Source organism: Rissa tridactyla, chromosome 24 (genome assembly GCF_028500815.1).
Source record: "Rissa tridactyla isolate bRisTri1 chromosome 24, bRisTri1.patW.cur.20221130, whole genome shotgun sequence".
Taxonomy (NCBI): Eukaryota; Metazoa; Chordata; class Aves; order Charadriiformes; family Laridae; genus Rissa; species Rissa tridactyla.
In genome coordinates, this window is record NC_071489.1 from 2,183,259 (window position 1) to 2,200,380 (window position 17,122).

Genomic DNA, 17,122 nt, shown 5'->3' on the forward strand with positions numbered 1-17,122 from the left:
TCCCCGTGCCAGGTGATGCTGCCCTTGGTGCCTTGCTCCGGGTGCCATGCTCACCGCCACCTCTCTCCATCAGGCCTATCTCTGGGATTCCTACCAGCGCGTGCAGCAGCAGCTCCTCAAGCGACAGCCCTTGGCCGACTCCCCCATGGTCCCCACCATCCATGCGGGGCACAGGCCCCTCTCCAGGGCCCAGTCATCTCCTGCCACCGCGACTGTCTCCCTTCCTGCCCAGGACACGGCCTCCAAGACGCTCTCCCTGTCTGTGCAGGAGCAGCCAGCCAAGCCGCACTTCACAACAGGTATGGCCCGGCCCGGCCGCTGTGTGGGGATGTCACAGCTGGAGCAGCAGCTGGGGCTGGGGACAAGAGCTTGAAGGGAGGTGGAGATGCCTGGGGGCAGCTTAGCTTCAGTCCCAATTGCTCCCAGACTCATAAATGCTTGGGAGTGCTCTGGCTGGCTGCAAAAAGAGCAGAACAAACATGATGGTCCCCTTCTCCTTATCTAAGGTGGCTTTTCCAAGCAGGACTTGCCCATCTGGCCCCTTGACTTCCATCCTGGTCCAGCAATGCTGGCAAGGTTCAGCTCTCTCATATATCCAAGACAAGATTTGCTTCAAGCATGTTGGAACAGAGGCTCCCATGGTTTGAGGGAGGTGTTTCCGTCAAACCAAATAGTTATGGGCGTTTAGGGTCTCCTGGAAAGGAGCTGAATTATGGTCAGCACCATCAAGACCCACCATCGAGACCTGGGTGTCCAGCCCAGTCTCGGGACAGCAGCTCTCCTTGTGCGTTGCAGGGCTGGTTTACGACTCGGTGATGCTCAAACACCAGTGCTCCTGCGGTGACAACAGCAACCACCCGGAGCACGCGGGCAGGATCCAGAGCATCTGGTCCCGTCTGCAGGAGAGAGGGCTGCGCAGCCAGTGCGAGGTGAGCGCGAGCGGTGGGGTGGGAACTGGATGCCTGCCCAGGAGGGGGATGCTGGTACGAGCACATCTCATGCTAATAGTGGGATAGGGTATCCTGCTCCCATCTCCATCCCGTTTGCTCCCAGACCTCAGCGTGTTTACCACCGTTATCCAGAGGGTTTGGACTTGTCCCTTGCTGGCAGAGCCAAGTTGGAGCCTGCTGGTCTGACCATCTCTGGCTTCAGATGGCAGCAGCAGGCTGCTCTGCTGGAAGATGGGTGTAGGGAGAGGCGTGATCCCTACTCAGACAGGGTGTTTTGCCAACTGCGAACGTCGGCGTCACTTCCAGTCTGTTAGAAACCTTGCCCTGGTCTGGCTGGGCTGACTGGTCCGTACAAGGCTCTGCAGTGCAGGTCCAGTGGTGCTGGCGTTTCCTGCCTGATCCCTGCCTGCAAAGGAGGGGGGTGCAAGAAACACCCTGCTCAGCCTTGCAGCCGCCTCCCCGGCTGCGGTGACACGCAGCGTGACTGTGCTCAGACAGCAGGACATGCCACCTCCACCCTTGGAGGCTGCCGTGCTTGGGTGGGAGAGCCGGCATCTCCCACCTGGAGCGGCTGGTTCACAACCCCCGTCTGCCACAGTGTCTGCGGGGACGCAAGGCCACCCTGGAAGAGCTGCAGTGTGTCCATACCGAGCGCCATGTCTTCCTCTACGGCACCAATCCCCTCAACCGCCTGAAACTGGACAACGGGAAGCTGGCAGGTGAGTCCACATCCACACGCTCCCTCGGGCAGCCGTCTCGCCTTCTGCCCATCCTGCACAGCCACTCCGGGTCTTGGGGCACCCTTGGGGACCATGACAAACAGCTCCTCTGGGGGCTGGTCCTAATTCTGGCCAAGCAGCCAGGCCAAACCTCTCTCCTCGGTAGCCCCGTTGCCATGCACCATCTCCCACCCGTCCCCAGTTTCTCAGCTCTGAAGTCCTCGCTGTCCCGTCTCTCTGCAGGGATCCTGTCGCAGCGGATGTTTGTCATGCTGCCCTGCGGAGGGGTGGGGGTAAGTGCTCCATCTCTGCTCTGGGCGGTTTTGGACGGGGTTGTTCCTTTCATCTGTCCCCAGCAAGGGCCTCCTGGTGGGCTTGAGTGGAGACGGAGCTCCCGAAGCCTTTGGGCTGCCAAGGTTGGGTAGCCTCCGGTGGGAGCAGTCCACCTGTGAGCAAGGTGTCGCAGTATCAGAGCTTCCCCCTGCCCTTGGGATGGTCCTAAGCATCCCACCCTTGAAAGGGGATCCTTTATGCCTCCTTACTCCAAGGGACCCAGGAACCCAAAACCCCTCACAGCCATTTCTAAGAACCTGGGGCGTCAGAAGGGAGCGAGCTGGCGGGACGGCTGGGGGGAAGCTGCAAACCGTGGTCCCCATTGAGGGAGGGGAGCGGTGTCGCGGGGACAGCAGCTCGCCCCTTCCCTCCAGACACTTCTGTGGCCTCTCCTTTCACAGCTTGCCGCCCTGGTTTCTCTCCATTCATTGCGTTCTCCTCTCTTCCTCTCTCCCCCCCGTCTCTGTCCTTCTCTCTCTCTTTCAGGAAGGGTCTCACTCCATGCCTTCCTGCTGCCTCTTCTGGTTCTTCTCCTCTCCTTGCCCCCGCTGCTGGGCACCAGCTCTTCTCAGCCCTGTTTGCATCTACTTTCCCCGCTCTGCCTCCCCCTCCCTGCCCTCCTCTCGCCCGTGCCCCGACGGCGGGGGGGCTGGAGCTGCCCCTCTCCATGGGCAGAGGGGAGCCTTTGAGTTGCACACATGGAGTTGATCAGAAGAGACTTGAGTTTTCCGGCTTTGGCTCGGCCCTTGACGTGATCCTGATCAAACCAAGATGTTTGGTTAAACAATAAAATAAGATAAAGAAGGTAACGAGCATTTTCTCAGTCACTCCTTCCTGCCCCCGGGTGCAGGGTGAGATGTGGAGCTCGACTGGGGGCTGGGGCTGAGAGCAGGCAGAGGAGCTGCTGTACTGGGAGCCGCTGGGGAGCTTGCCCTGTTGTGTGCGAGGTGGTCCAGCTCCACAGTGCCTGGCCCGTCAGCCTGTGTGGGACTTCAGCCCGTGTCCCCAAGCAGCGTGTCTGGCAGAGAGCGTGGGTTCTGCGGCCGAGATCTCCTCCATCGGTGCCTTGTCCCCGTCTGACCCATCCCCTTGCTTCCAGGTGGACAGCGATACCATCTGGAACGAGCTGCATTCCTCCAACGCTGCCCGCTGGGCCGCGGGCAGTGTCACCGAGCTGGCCTTCAAGGTGGCCACCAGGGAGCTGAAGGTAGGGTGGCTTCATGTGGAGGTCCCAGAGCTGTGCATCGCCCTGTGGCTGGGCAAGATGGGGGCTGGGGGATCTCGCCAACTGGCACCGGGTGCTCCCAGCCCTGCGCTGCTGTGGGCCCCGTGCGGCAGAAACCGCCAGCCAGAGCGTGGAGGGGGTGCGTGACGCTGGGGGCAGCAGCTCTGATCACTCGCCTTTCTTTTGTCCCCAGAACGGCTTTGCTGTGGTGCGGCCACCCGGACATCATGCGGATCCTTCCACTGCCATGTAAGGGCCTCTTCCCAAGCGGCAGGGCTGTGGGATGGCATGCGGGAAGCCCCAAAAAACATTTCCTTGGCTCAAAGTCATTCCAGACTAACCTCCCCCTGGCAGCCATCCATATCCCGGCCCCGGGGAGAAGAGAGGGCGAGCCCACCCTTGGGGGAGCATGTTGTCCAGGAGGGAAGGGTGCTGAGGAAGGGCCCCAGAGCATTAACTGGTTTCAACTCCTTCTTTGCAGGGGATTCTGCTTCTTTAACTCGGTGGCCATCGCTGCCAGGCAGCTGCAGCAGAAAGGGAAACTCAGCAAGATCCTCATTGTGGACTGGGTAAGTCCCCTGGGTCACCCAGCGTGTCCCCGCTTCTCCCCGGTACGTCCCCAGGAGCGGGTGTCTGCGCCTTCTCCCAGCTCTAGACCGGAGAGCAGTGAAACCTCCTCCTTCGGGGACCAGCTGCGTGGCTGGGACCCCCCCGGTGTGTCAGGGAGGGGGAGCAGGAGCAGATCCTGGGGATGGGCGACCCAGCCCTGGAGCAGGGTAGAGATCCAGTTGCTTTTAGCTCCGTTAGGCTTTTGGGGTGCCTTCAAGGCTGAAAAAAAGAGCCTTTTCCCAACCTCCCTCCCCCTCCAGGATGTTCACCACGGCAATGGGACTCAGCAGATCTTCTACAGAGACCCTGACGTTCTCTACATCTCTTTGCATCGTCACGATGATGGCAACTTCTTCCCCGGTAGCGGGGCCGCCGACGAGGTAAAAAGCACCGAGAGGCTGTGAGGTCCCTGCAGCTCTGCCCGGGGGTGGCGGTGCCGGTGACGATGGTGACAGCCAGGAGAGCAGGGAGCTGCCGGGTTTGAGCGAGGGCAGTTTTGTGCCGGTGCCTTGTGGACTCGTTTCCCATTGATGCCTGATCCTGCTTGGCTCAGCCGGCTGGCTGCAGGGCCCAGGCTTTGTCCCAGCCTGCAGCCGGCAGCGCAGGGACAGTGACTGATGGCTGCAAGGCTCTGGGAAATGTCAGGAAAATGCTGCAGCTTCTCCTGCTCGTCAGCAAGCTTTGCAGAGCCAGCCGGCTCCGGCGGCACAGGGCAGGGGGTCCGGGACACCCAGCCCTGCCTCCCCGGAGCCTGGCGGCGATGGAGCCCGCTCAGGGCACTGCCCCAGCATCCCTGCGGGCCACATCCAGACCTTCACTGTCGTCCTCGCTCCCTCACAGGTTGGTGCTGGCCCCGGCGAGGGATTTAATGTCAACGTAGCCTGGACTGGAGGGCTCGACCCCCCCATGGGTGACCCTGAGTATCTGGCTGCTTTCAGGTACTGTTCCTTGTATTCCTGCTCATCTCCTCTTTCCCTCGGTGTCGGGCTGAGCCAGCGCTTAACACCTCTTACTTGTTTTTTTACCCACGCAGGACGGTGGTGATGCCCATTGCGCACGAATTCGCCCCTGATGTGGTGTTGGTGTCGGCCGGCTTCGATGCAGCTGATGGCCACCCACCACCCCTGGGCGGCTACAAAGTCTCTGCTAAATGTAAGGAGGGGGAAGCAGCGCCGCTGGCTCAGGGCGGGTTGTTCCGCTGCCCCCCCAGGCTGGGACCGCGGCGTGCGGGTGGCGGCTCTCCAGGGAGCCAGGGAAGATCTTTGGGGTTGTACTGGCCTGGCATCGAGGGCCAGGGCCCCAGCGTTCTGGGCAGGGAGGCTGACAACAGCCCCTCGGGCTTCTCCTCCAGGCTTTGGCTACATGACCAAGCAGCTGATGAGCCTGGCTGGCGGAGCCATCGTCCTCGCGCTAGAAGGTGGCCATGACCTTACGGCCATCTGCGATGCATCAGAGGCCTGCGTGTCAGCCTTGCTGGGCAACGAGGTGAGAGCTGAGGGGGGCAGTGGCTCGTGTGGGTCGTGGCTGTGGGGCTGTACTGATGCTGCGAGCCGAGCCCCGGGCACAGCTCCCTCCTGTTGACCCCCTGTGTCTTCCCTCGGCAGCTGGACCCTCTCCCAGAAGAAAGCATGAGGCAGAAACCAAACCCCAACGCTGTGCGCTCCTTGGAAGCAGTGATCCAGGTCCAGAGTGAGTGTCCCGGGGGCTCAGAGAACATGGAAGGGCCAAGTGTTAGCGTTTCCTCCCCTCTCCAGTAAACCCCGTGACCTCCAAGGGGACACATGGCATAAAAAACCCCAGTGGAGCCCTCCATCATCCTCCTCCTCGTGGGAGGGTGATGCCCCACTCTCTGCAAGGGAAGCCTGGAGACCTGGGGCGCCTCCTGATTTTTGCTTCTCCTGCAGGTAAATACTGGGTGGCCGTGCAGCGCTTCGCCTCCAAACTGGGCTGCTCCTTCCTGGAGGCGCAGCACCACGAGGCAGAAGAGGTGGAGACGGTCACAGCCTTGGCCTCCCTTTCGGTGGCCGTGATGGTGGAGAAGAGGTGATGCTCTTAACTGATGCTGGGAGATGTGGGTGCCCCTCACTCCCTGTTGTGCCTGGCTCCGAGCCGTGCTGTCACGGGGGTGGCAGCAGATAAAGGCCACGTCCCACCGCCGGATGAGCTTCTGGGAGGTGGGGACAGTGCTGGTTTTAAGCAGGTCTTGGGCTGTGAGGGATAGAAATGACAACCGTCCTCCCCACCGAGAGCTCTGATGTGCAGCACTCACAGCCTGGCAGGTTTGGCCTCGGCGTTCAGCGTCGGTGGGTGGTGGGGTGAGGTCCCGCACCCACGCGGTCAGGGCCTGGATTGGCTTCTGGGAGATTCGGGGCTGGGCTTTTCCCAAACAAGATGAAAATGAGACCAAATTCCCCTTCCTCCCTTGGAGACTGGAGGTGTGGAGGTTCGTCACCTCCTTTCAGCCAGGTCCCCACCTTTGCTCATCCTCACCAGGACTCAGCCAGCGTCTACGGAGGTCTCGGTGGAGTGGGAAGCACTGGGAGGCTTCTTGTGTAGATGCCGGACTTGCCAGAAGGCCCCTTGATGCCGAGAGGGATGTGTTGTGTCACACAGGTCTCCTCCTTGTCTCATGTGTCAATATTTCTCCATTTCAGGCCGCAAGACGAGCCGATGGAGGAAGAGGAGCCCATGAACCAGTGATGAGCGGTGACGCTCTCTGCTCCCCTGCTTCCAGGATGTGGCTGGACTCTCCTGAGCCCAGCGCTCGCTCTTCACTCCTGGCTTCCCGTTTGCCACGTCATCCTCACTCCCCGAGTCATGGTCCTGCAATGGCATGGACCTTTGGCTGCCGCCTCTGCAGGTCTTCCACAAAGGATGCTCCTGCCGCCGCCTGGAAGACGTCCTCCTGCTCGGGACTGGTGAAAAACCATGAACTCCCTCTGCACGGTGTGGCCTTGCAAACCAAGACCGTGCCTGCAATCAGTCGCCAACCTTCGGGACCTGCAGCCCCTCTGGGGACACGTGTGAGAGGCCTCCGCCCCTCCGCCCGCGGTGGCAGCCAGGCGCAGACCTGCCCTTCTCCTGGGATCTTCCTCACCCTTGGGGAAGGGGGTGGGTGTTGGGATGGATGTTGTGGCCGTGCTGCGGGTGGTTAAAGCCGCCTTCGGGACTGCACCCAGAGCTCCTCTCCGGCCGGGCAGCCATGCCTTTGAGAAGCAGCCCTGTGTTTTCTCGGGAGGGACAGGCTCTCCGTGTCTTCTCGCGAAGGCTTCCCGGTTCCCCTTCCTCCGGTAGGGCACAAAGCGGGAGCGAGCGTGACAGTGACGTGGGGTCTGACCTCCTTCTGCACAAGAAGGGTTTGGGCAGCTGTGGCTGATGCGCCCATCGCCTTGCAGCTGGGGAAGAGCAAGGGCTGGAGTGTCTGCAGTGCCCGGGATCGCACCCGTGGGACATCCTAACCACTAACCAGAGCGCGAACCCTCTGGTGCCGGGGCTCTGATTTGCACTATGTACAATTGACGTGTGCTAATGTGAACCTTACGTACTCTTCTTTCCATGGGAATTTTGGGAACAAACACTTCTTCGTGTGGACGTTGCCAAGGTGCCTTGAGCCCTTTTCAGCCGCCCACTGACCTGAGGATCTGTATCCATGTAGACCCCTGTAATCCCTAAAGCAGGGACAGCCCAGCCGTCTTCCAGTCACCCCCCCCGAGCCCACCCAGCACCCCGACGGGCTCCTCTTCTCCAGCTGAGATCGACTCAAGTCCTGTCACCTTCTGCTTGGGCTCAGCTCCCCCAGGGATGCCCAAAGCCCCATCCATACGCCGCCGATCCCTCTGCTGTCTCGGGGTGGCAGCGGCAGCGTCAGGCCCCCCCAAAATGAGGTGTCCATCTAGATTTGCCGTCTTCCCATCTCCTACTGCAGAAGGGCCTCGTGTGGCTCATCGTCCCGAGACCACGTCTTCCCCGTGTCCCCTGGGTTGCCCCCCCGGGACAGGTCCCCGCCGGGCTGTCACGGTGCTGGGCTGCAGCCGCGTTTGGGCACAGCTGGGCTGGGGGGGAGGCGGGCTGGACGGGGTGCTGAGGAGGTGGCCAGGCTCCGTCTGCGGGCACAGGGAGGAGATTTTGTAAAAAAAAAAAAGGTAACAAAGAAGGAGGGGAAAAAAAAAAAAAAAAAAAAAGGACCTTGGAAGAATAAAACATTTCTGTGTCTCAGACCGCCCAGAGACGGGGGCCAGCAGAGACTGGGGAGGGTGCGAGATCCTTTACAGCCGAGTGACGCGCAGAGAAGCCGTCGTGGCCACGCCGTGGCACTGCCCCAACCCCCTCCTCTGCCAGAGCTCGGGTACCGGCGCTCACCCTGCGAGGCGGCCCTGGGATGGGCACCCTCCGCGGCAGCCCCTTGCTGGGCAGGTGGGAGGGCCACACGTTGCGGCGGGGCGGCTTGGGCAGGAAGGGGTTAAAAAGCACCCCAAAACCCTCTGCCCGTCTTCTCCAGGGCCTGGCACGCGTAGATGCTTGTCCCTCCATGCTGTGGGTCTCCCCCCTAGGCGGGGTGTAGGTGGTGGGAAGGACCTCCTGCTCCTCCAGCCTTGGGGCACTTGAGCATCTCTGGTGTCCCCGAGGCCAGGCTGGTGCTGCCGCCCCCTTCCCAGTGCCCGCCGTTGCGGCCCCTTCCTCCGCTCCATCCCCTCGGCTGAGCCAGGCACCCCACAGCACCCCCCCGTGCCGCGGCTCCTCCGGTGCCACCACCTCTCCCTGCCTCAGCCCCCGTTTCCCTTCCCTGCGCAGTCCCAACCTCGTCCCCGTCGCTCCCGGTGGGTCCCAGCTGGGCTCCACCCCGCGCAGGAGCGGTTCCTGCTGCGACGTGGCCCCATGGCCGCTCCTCGCCTCCGAAGAGGCCCAAAGCTCAACGTCGAAGGGGAGTTTGTGCCCCGGGTCCCTCCAGGAGAAAGCTCTGGGTGCAACTGGGTGAGCTCGGCTGCGGAGGCTGTTGCAGAGGGACGTGCCCCGAGCAAATGGCCTCTTTCCCCACTTCTTACTTCTCCAGCGTTTAACGTTTTTCTCGGGGTCTATCAGGGCAAGATACCAAAGGGGAAAAAAAAAAAAAGCTGCGATGAATTAAGCTCATGAATTCAAGGGCTGGCGCTTCCCAGCCTCCAGCCTGGCAGGGAGCACCCAGCGGGAGCGTCGCCCAGCCCGGGCTTGGGGTGGGTGGCCCAGAAATCCTTCATCCATTGGCACCCCGTGTCCTAGGTCACCCCCAAGCGGAGCCGAAACCCCGAGCAGCCCCTCCGCCGTCGCTGCCCCGTGGCGTCACCCCCCCCGGCCCGTGTGCCGAACGGCTCGCGGGGAAGCACCGGCCCCAGCTGCCAAGTGGTCGCTTGTGGTTTCAACCCCGAAGCTGGGGCCGAGTGACGTGGGGGCGAGGTGGGGGGGGGGTGCGTTCCTGCCGGCGCATTTATTTTTCTAGCAGTTATGTGCTTGCTTGGAAGGATCCTCCCTCCCCATGGGGTGCCACCGCCTTGTCCCCAGGTCCCCCCTAAACACCTCTTCCAGCGGTGCCCGCTGAGTGCAGAGGCTGGAGGGGGTGGTGGGGTCCCATGGGTGGAGGTCCTGCCGCGGTGATGCTGAAGCCCGGGACTGGGCGGGTGCGTCGCTGCCTGGGTGCTCCCGCCGCTTCTCGGTGGGGGGATGGAGGGAAGGGCCCTCGCCGAGCTGCCGTCTGCCTGATTTTAGCAGCCGAACGTCGGGCGGAGGCGTCCCGCCATGCAGCCGCTGGTGGACACCTCCTCCAGCTCCAGGGAGGAGCTCCCCCCCGGAGCCCTCCCCGTGCGTCCCGGGGACCAGCACACGCCACCCCGTTGTAAGCGGAGAACGGGACCGGTAAAACAGCCCACGGAAGCCGCTCTCGCCATCCGGCCGCCGGGAAGGGCTGTTGGCGTGACAAGAAAAGCCACGTGGCACCGTGGCCACCTACGCCAAGGGTGCTGTGGGACACCCAACGTCCTGCTGGGGTGACCGTCCCTCGGGGACAGGGTTTACTGGGCGGGGAAGGGGTGGGGGGAATCCCCCAAGGCTCATGGCGATGTAAGGGCCAGAACATCTCCGGATCCATCCCTCCGCGCCCCAAACACCTTTTTCCCCCCACGACTTTCGGTGTCTTTGCTAACGGCGGCCACGCTCCCGGCTGGGAGCACTGGGAGAAAACCCAGCACCTCGGTTCGGAGCGTTGGTCTTTCCTTAGGGCTGATGTTTGGCTCGTTTTAAAATGAGCCGATAGAAGGATTTATTTTATTATTTGTTTTTTTTTTCAAAAACAGTTTAAAAATCATTTTTCAAAAGATACTTCGCCCTTTTTTTAAAAATTCGAGTTGGAAGCCTGAATCGCCACAAGGTGCTTTATTCTTAAAGCACGTTTTGGTTTGGTTTGGTTTTTTTGAAAGAAAAATTATATTTCTAAATATGGTTTCATTTTCCGTCTGTAAAATGCTTCCTCTGATGCAGGCAACGAAGCCACCCACGACCCTCTTTTTGAATGGAATTTTTATTTTTTTATTTTTTTATTTTTTCTCGGCACATTCAGGTCTTTTTAAAGGCTGGGGGGGGGGGGGGGGTGGGGTGTGTGTCAGCTCCCCGGGGCAGGGAATCCACTCGCGGCGTACGTAAAAATTGAAATTATAAAGAAAAAGGTAACCTGAGCCTTGCTGGCGCTTCTCCTTGGGTTCTCCGGTGTTGAATAAAGCGTGAGCACTAATTGAAACTGCCGTTGAGTCATTTGTAACGCTGCCTCCCCCCCCACCACCCCCCGCCGGGTATTTTTGGGTTGCGTGCCTGCTGCAGCCTCGCTTGCAGGGACTTTTTTTTTTTTTATTTATTTTTCCCTGTTTTTCTGCTCTAACGGGCAAAAAATAGCTGCTTCTCTTTTGCCCGACGTAAAGAAAACGCGGCCGAGCGGCAGCGCTGGCGGAGGGCGCGGGGGGGGTGGGCGTGCGGCCGCGCCGTCTCCTGCTGACGACGGGCACCATCTCCTTAGGGAACGGGAAGGGTTGAACCCCGCAAAATTCCCCCTGGACTTTATTGGGATCATCTGGAAACCCTGATACTCACCCGTCATCCCCCCCGAAAGAGCCTGAATCCCCCCTGGAGCAGCACCGCTCCCGAGATGTCCCCAAACGCTGACGAGATGTTCCCCAAACGCTCCTGAGATGTCCCCAAACGCTCCCAAGATGTCCCCAAACGCTCCCGCTCCCGGAGGGAAGGGCTGCGTGTAACGCCTCCAGCCTTCTTTTCCAACAATTTCGAAGAAATTGGGTTGTTCCAACGGAGCGGCTGATTTTGAGAGGCAGCCCCGGGATGCGAGCGCGCGGAGGGTGTCGCGAGCCTCGGGGGCTGGTTGGGGGGGTTCGGCAGCCCCCCGCCATCCACCCCGGGGGCCAGGCAGCAGCTCCCGCCGTGGCATCGCTGCAGTGCGGAGCTCCAGAGCGGGGTGAAAGCCGGAGCCGTGCTGGGCTCCCGCGCTCCATCCTGGGCCGAACCCTCGGGCGCTGAGTTCTCACATTCCCAGGGCTCCGGGAAGCGGCGAGGAGCAGCCCAGCGAGGGGCCCGTCACCCCGAGAGGGGTTTTCCTGCCCGGTCCTTGCCGACGGCAGCTGCCTGCGCGTCCTGGCAGCGGGGGAAAGTCGGGGGGGACCGAGCCCGCTGTGCCGGGGACGTTGCCTTCCCTGCAGGCTCGGAGGAGAAAACTCGCCTGGTCCTTACCTGCGAGTCCAAAATAAATTACACCCTTCAAGAGTTTCACACGCAGCATCGTTCCAAGCCAAACCAGCCGGGTCCTGGGTCGGGTGCCCCTGCCCCAGCCCCGGGGTGTGTGGGGGGGGGGGTCCGGGGTGTTGGGGGGGTCCTGCTCTCCCGCTCGCCGGGGAGGCTGCTGGCGCTTCGTTGGGTGCCGGAGGAGAGCGGGGCGGCTGGGTCCGGGTGCTGCCTGGGCGCTGGCGAGCTGCGGCTTGTTTCCGTCGCGGCGGAGGCGGGAGACCTAAGGGAGAGGGGCAGGTCAGCCCGGCTGCCAAGACGCCGAGGTTTTTTTGGCTCGGGGCGGCCAGCCCCGGCTTCCCAAAATCATGCACAATCCGGCGCCGGGCTGGGAAGAGCCGCGTTCGGTCGCTGGCTCCCGACAACTTCGTGCTTCGCATTCGCAGACTTCCCCGTGGCCGCAAGGGTTTGCACGGGACGCGCCGGGGGAACGGCCCCACACCTGAGCCCGCCACCGTGAGCCTTCCAAAAAAAAAATCTCAGCTTTTACCCCAAATACGCTTCGCTGGGAGGACGGGGAAGGAAAGCAGCCAAAGCGCTCATCTCTCCTTCCCTCTGTGGGGAGGCCCGGCATTACCCCATGGTGAACTGTTCCCTCTCCAGCCCGGAGGGTGACAGGGTGTCCCCGGGGTGGGTGACGCCGGAGGGGACCCTGCGGAGCCGCTGGGCGCCAAGCAGGAGCCGGGGGCGAACCGGGGCAGGAGCCGGAGCAGCCCAGCCGGTGGCCTGAGCCGGACCTTGGGCAGGGGGAGACGGCTCCTGCCAGGGCTGGAGGAGCTGAGAAACGGCTCCGGCGGGTCCTGAGGGAGCTGGCACGGGGGCAGTCGAGCCCTGCGGGGCAATGGCTCCGTTCTGCTGGCCCTGGTGCTCTCTGGGCTTCCTCCCGGTCACCCCCAGGCCTCTGGCTTTATTTCATCTCATCCCCCCTCCCTGGCTTTGCCTCCTGCTTTTCTAGTGCCGCCTTGCGCAAGAGCGGAGGCCTTTAACTCTCCAGAGAGGAGCCCGGAGAGGAATAAATCAAACCCTGCAGTAATTCAGCCCTGGGCACGGCTGAGGTAATGCGGCCGGGGGCCGGCGGGCTGCTGGGGGCACCCTCTCTGCCGGGGCTGGCAGACAGGACAGAGCCTGCCCGAGCCGGGTGGCAGAGCGAGAAAAAAATCCCCAAATCCCGATGCGTCCCATTGCCGAGCCTTTGGGACCCTGGTCCGAAAGGTCTGTGACGTGCACAGCCATGGAGCTCAAGGGCAACGGTGCCCGGCACAAGGGGCAACCAGAAAGGCTGGTACCCAAATGGCACGGCACAGGGATGTCCTGGGATGTGGGAAGAACGGGTACGAGCATCTCAGCCCAGCTCATATGGAACTTTATCACCTCCCCCCTTCCTCACGGCATGGCCGTGTCTCAAGCCAGGGAGGTCTAACGCCAAATAACGCGCTCAGGGCGTGAATTTGAAGGCGAGGGAAGAGCCTCCGGAGGATCCCAGCCCTGCTCGAGCCTGCGGGGCTTGGGGACGGGCGCTCACGGGGCTGGGGTGGAGCAGACCACGGAGCCGGGGACACGCGTCGCTCTGGAGCCCGTCCTCAACGCCCCGGCTGACGGCTGGCCTCCCTCCGCTGCGTTAACACCCTCATCTCTGCTCAGGTACGGCCCTATAAAAGGAAATTAAATGCAAAGCCCGTCTCGTTAACGCGTCCTCTCCGCTCCCCCTAGATCCCAGGTGCATTCCCGTGACATTCGGCGATGAAATACGGGCTCGTTTCAAAGGCATTCCTCTGGGCTAAGCGAACGCAGCTGAGATCTAGCGAGCCCGTCTCCTCGCGGGGATCGTAAACCGGCAGACATTTTAACGCTCGCGAGGGCTGGCTCCGTAATTTTATCTCCTTTTTAATTTTAACTAATCCTGAGTAGTGCCGAGAACCTGCCTCCCTGTGATGGAGAGGAGCCTGGTCCCCCCGGGCGGGTTCGGTGTTGAGTTCTTCCGTCTTTAATAGAAAGGCGGAAGTTTTTGCCGGAAAAAGGTTTTTCTGGCGGTGAAATTAACTGCAGCCCCCGTCACCCTTTGCCATGTCCTTGTGCCGGGTGCTGTCATGCTGAGGGACCTGGAGAGGGATGGCTGGGCAGCCTGTGGCTCTCCCTGCTCCAGGCTCCAGGAACTGCGGCAGAGCAGCTCCGGGACACCAAGGCGATGCCACCCCTTGCTCCCGCACAGCGGTCGGGGTGTCCCCTGTGTCCCCCGACAGCCCCGGCATGGGGTGGGCTGGTGGTGGTGGGACTGAGCATCCCCAGCCCCATCTGGTCCTGCGTCCTTACCCAGAGCCGCTACGGGAGATCAGCCACGGGATTTTGGGGGACGTCCCGCATCCCTCGTCTAGGGCAGCTCCTCCTGCCCCGGGGCACCAAGGCTGGAGCCTTCAAGGCACCAAATGTCTCTTCTTGCCCCTGGCCATCCTGCAGACGCCGTGGCTACCCCGGCTCTGCACTTCTGGGGGAAGACAGCAGCCTTTGGAGGAACCTTCCGGCCCTGAAACCTGCTCCACGCCGGAGCAAGGAGGAAATCCCAGAAGCATCCTGCATGGACGGGGGCACGGAGCACGGCCGGGACTTAACACGGAGAAAGGAAAAAAAAAAACCACCCAGGCAGAGATTTCCCAGGGTTTGGGCAACTCCTTGGCACTTCTGGGAGCTCAAAGCAAAAGCGAAAGCGAGATGGTTCCTCACCCGCCGGACCTGGCCGAGGAGGAGCCCAGCTCCCGGCGGGTCCCGGGCCACCAGTTTAACCAGCAGTGAGCGAACGGACCCACTTCTCACTATTTTTAAAGGACTGAGGCAGGGTGGCAGGGCAGACGGGACGGCGCTTTCTTGCCAGGTTCAGAGGGATCTCAGCTTTTTGAAGCAGATGCTGCTTTAAATGCGTTTTCTGAGCAGATCCGAACAGGGAAGGGAGCTCTCCCCAAGCTCCTCCAATGCCCTGGTACTTTAATACTGTGCAATGAGACGTATTTATAAATAAAAGAAAATGAAACATCCGCCCGACAATGCAGACTCCAAGCAAGAGCAACAGTCCCCAAAGGGAAGATTTATCCAAGGTCTTTCAGGATAGACAATTAAGCGAGGGCAACGCGAGAAAGACAATAAATCCAGGGAGACAAATGAAGGGCAAGGAATATCACCCCTTACGACTCCGCCAGTCTTTCCCCCCCAGCAGTTTCAGCTCCCAGCTTCATTTTCTCCTCCAGCAGGAAAAGAAACCGTTTTAATGTGCTGCTCAAGGCTCCGCTGAAAAACCGTGAGCTCCGGGGACTTCAAACATTATTTTTCTTGCCTGGGGGCTCAATCCCTCTTTCCCCGGATGATGTCTCCCGGTTAACAAGGGCATATCCACATCCAGCTTTTCCAGCGCCCTTTGATATTTAATAGGCTGGGTTCTAGCGGAGACCAGTTCGCCGGCGCCCGCAGCAGCCGTTCGCTGCTTTACATTATAAAATTACAGTCCCATCGCAAGCGCCGGGTTAATTCACTTACGGGAGGGAGCCGCAGCCTTTCCAACCCCGGCAGCTCTTCCCCTGGGGCTGCTCCTTCTTTTTTTTTTTTTTGGTCTTTGCTTTGCAAATCCTCCTCCCAATTACCTCCCTGCCCAACCGGGAGTTGCTAATTGGTACCCGAATACCGCTGCAGGTTGGCACAAAGCAGATTATTATCCGTTCAGCTGAAGGATGCTTTGCCTCCAGGCAAGAGCCGGAGCCGCTTGGGATGAATATTAACCAGCAAGGATGAGCACCCTGAGAGCACGGCGCTGACGGGACATGAGGGGGTTTACACGGAGGCTTTTTCATTGAGCGGAGAGGTCTTTAAGATCACTGAGGGTCTTTAATTGCCCTGTTTATCATGGGGGCGCAAGCACTCAGCTTAAATAAACCTGTCCGCAAGCCAATGACCGGCGGCAGAGCCGCACGTCAGCCCACAGCGCAACCGGGAGCGGACACGCGTGTGCTGAGAGCCCCGAGTCCGGGGGCGATGGGCAGGGGACTCCAAACCCCCCACATCCCCGGGGCGAACAGCCCTTTACCCTGGGCTTTAACGAAGAACGGGGCTGATTCCACCTCTCTTGAAACCCAGGAGCCGGGCAGAGCCCAGGCCGGAGCATCCCGCGGCCCCCCCAGGATGGGAAAACCCAGCTGGAAACTGGGAAACTCACCGGGCTGCACAAACGCGATGCCCAGAAGATGGTGAGGGAGACTCTGGAGGGGGAATACGGGCTCTGCTCGGGGCCGGGGAGGGGGCTCAGCATCCTGACTGTCCGCGGCAGATTTTTGGCTTCTCGAAGTGAGAAGAAGTGACCACACGCTTCGCTTCTGGCTGGCCCCAAGGGGAAGGTGCCCCGGTGACACCCAACCCCGGCAAAGGGGCGGCAATCCTGCTGCCAGCCAGGACAGGCGTCCCCATCAGTTTTTAAACAACCGGGTCTGCCCCAGGTAATTAAGATCTGGACACAGATTTAGAAAACTGGCAGTTTTTCTGTTGGTTAGAAGAAATCTGAGCAAGCTTTGCAGGAAAAGAAGAGTTTAAATGTGGCACGTCCTTAAATGAAATCCCCTCTGGGAGCTGGTCAGCATCCTTACCCGGCGGCTGCACCTCTGCCTGCAGATCTGGCCTGAAATTCAGGGCTGTGGGTGGCAAACCCCGAAGGCAGGAGGGTCGGGGAGGGGACACCGGCCGCAGCAGAGGGTCACCCACTGCCACTTTGGGCCACTTTGCAGGAATTTGCTGTGACTTATTTTTGTCTCGGAAAGGCCACTTTCCTCCCTTTCCCGCTCCCTCTGGCCTTTCAAAATGTGAGACCAGGGTGGAGAGGAGATTTTTTTTTTGGTATTTTGTTGCACTATGGCTTTCCCCAGACGTACCCTAAAGGCGAAGGTGCCGGCAGCCCATCGCCCTTGGGACTGGTGCTCCCGTGTCAGGCGGCGGCATCGCGCCAGGTCCCTGCTCCAGCTGGGTGAGGATGGTGTTAATTTGGGTCTTGCACCCGCTCAGCACCTCCCATCACAGGCTCTGGACTGGCTGGTGGTATAAAGATGTTTTTTCTGCCTCTGGGAGCCCCCATCTGGGCACCGGCACCCGCGTCCCGGCACTGGCCGGCCAGGAGGAGGAATGGCACGCAAGGAAGGTATGCGAGGCTGACCCCAATTGTTGGCAGAAAATAAGAATATAAGGCTTTTCCAGGTTGAAATAAGAATAAAAGGGTTTCCTATGTTGCAGCCCTTAGTGGTGGGTGTAAGATAAACCAGAGTCCTCTTGCGGTTGGCTTCCCTAGAGGTCTCTCACCCTAGCGCCGAGGCCGACACAAGGCAGGGGCTACGAGCCAGTGCCCGGGGAAAGCCAGAAGCCCTGGTCCTGTTTATGGGACAACAGGGACTCTTGGGAGCAGGGCCGGGCTCCCATGAGGTGTCCCCAAAGTCCACAGCTTGGGAATGTCC

At 60.8% G+C, this 17,122-nt stretch overlaps 1 protein-coding gene across 10 annotated transcripts in view; it reads left to right on the forward strand.

Annotated features, from left to right (window-relative positions):
* HDAC7 (histone deacetylase 7) overlaps positions 1-10,408 on the forward strand; it is a 96,504-nt gene extending 86,096 nt beyond the window's left edge. For all 10 annotated transcript variants that reach the window (XM_054183304.1, XM_054183305.1, XM_054183307.1 and 7 more), the window contains 14 exons: positions 74-299; positions 796-929; positions 1,549-1,669; positions 1,913-1,962; positions 3,102-3,209; positions 3,421-3,476; positions 3,709-3,796; positions 4,097-4,216; positions 4,677-4,774; positions 4,870-4,988; positions 5,188-5,321; positions 5,441-5,525; positions 5,741-5,879; positions 6,491-10,408. In XM_054183304.1, the coding sequence (XP_054039279.1) occupies positions 74-299; positions 796-929; positions 1,549-1,669; positions 1,913-1,962; positions 3,102-3,209; positions 3,421-3,476; positions 3,709-3,796; positions 4,097-4,216; positions 4,677-4,774; positions 4,870-4,988; positions 5,188-5,321; positions 5,441-5,525; positions 5,741-5,879; positions 6,491-6,536 (1,524 nt within the window). In that variant the 3' untranslated portion in view covers positions 6,537-10,408. The remainder of the gene's footprint in view (positions 1-73; positions 300-795; positions 930-1,548; positions 1,670-1,912; positions 1,963-3,101; positions 3,210-3,420; positions 3,477-3,708; positions 3,797-4,096; positions 4,217-4,676; positions 4,775-4,869; positions 4,989-5,187; positions 5,322-5,440; positions 5,526-5,740; positions 5,880-6,490) is intronic.
* The last annotated feature ends 6,714 nt before the right edge of the window (positions 10,409-17,122 follow it).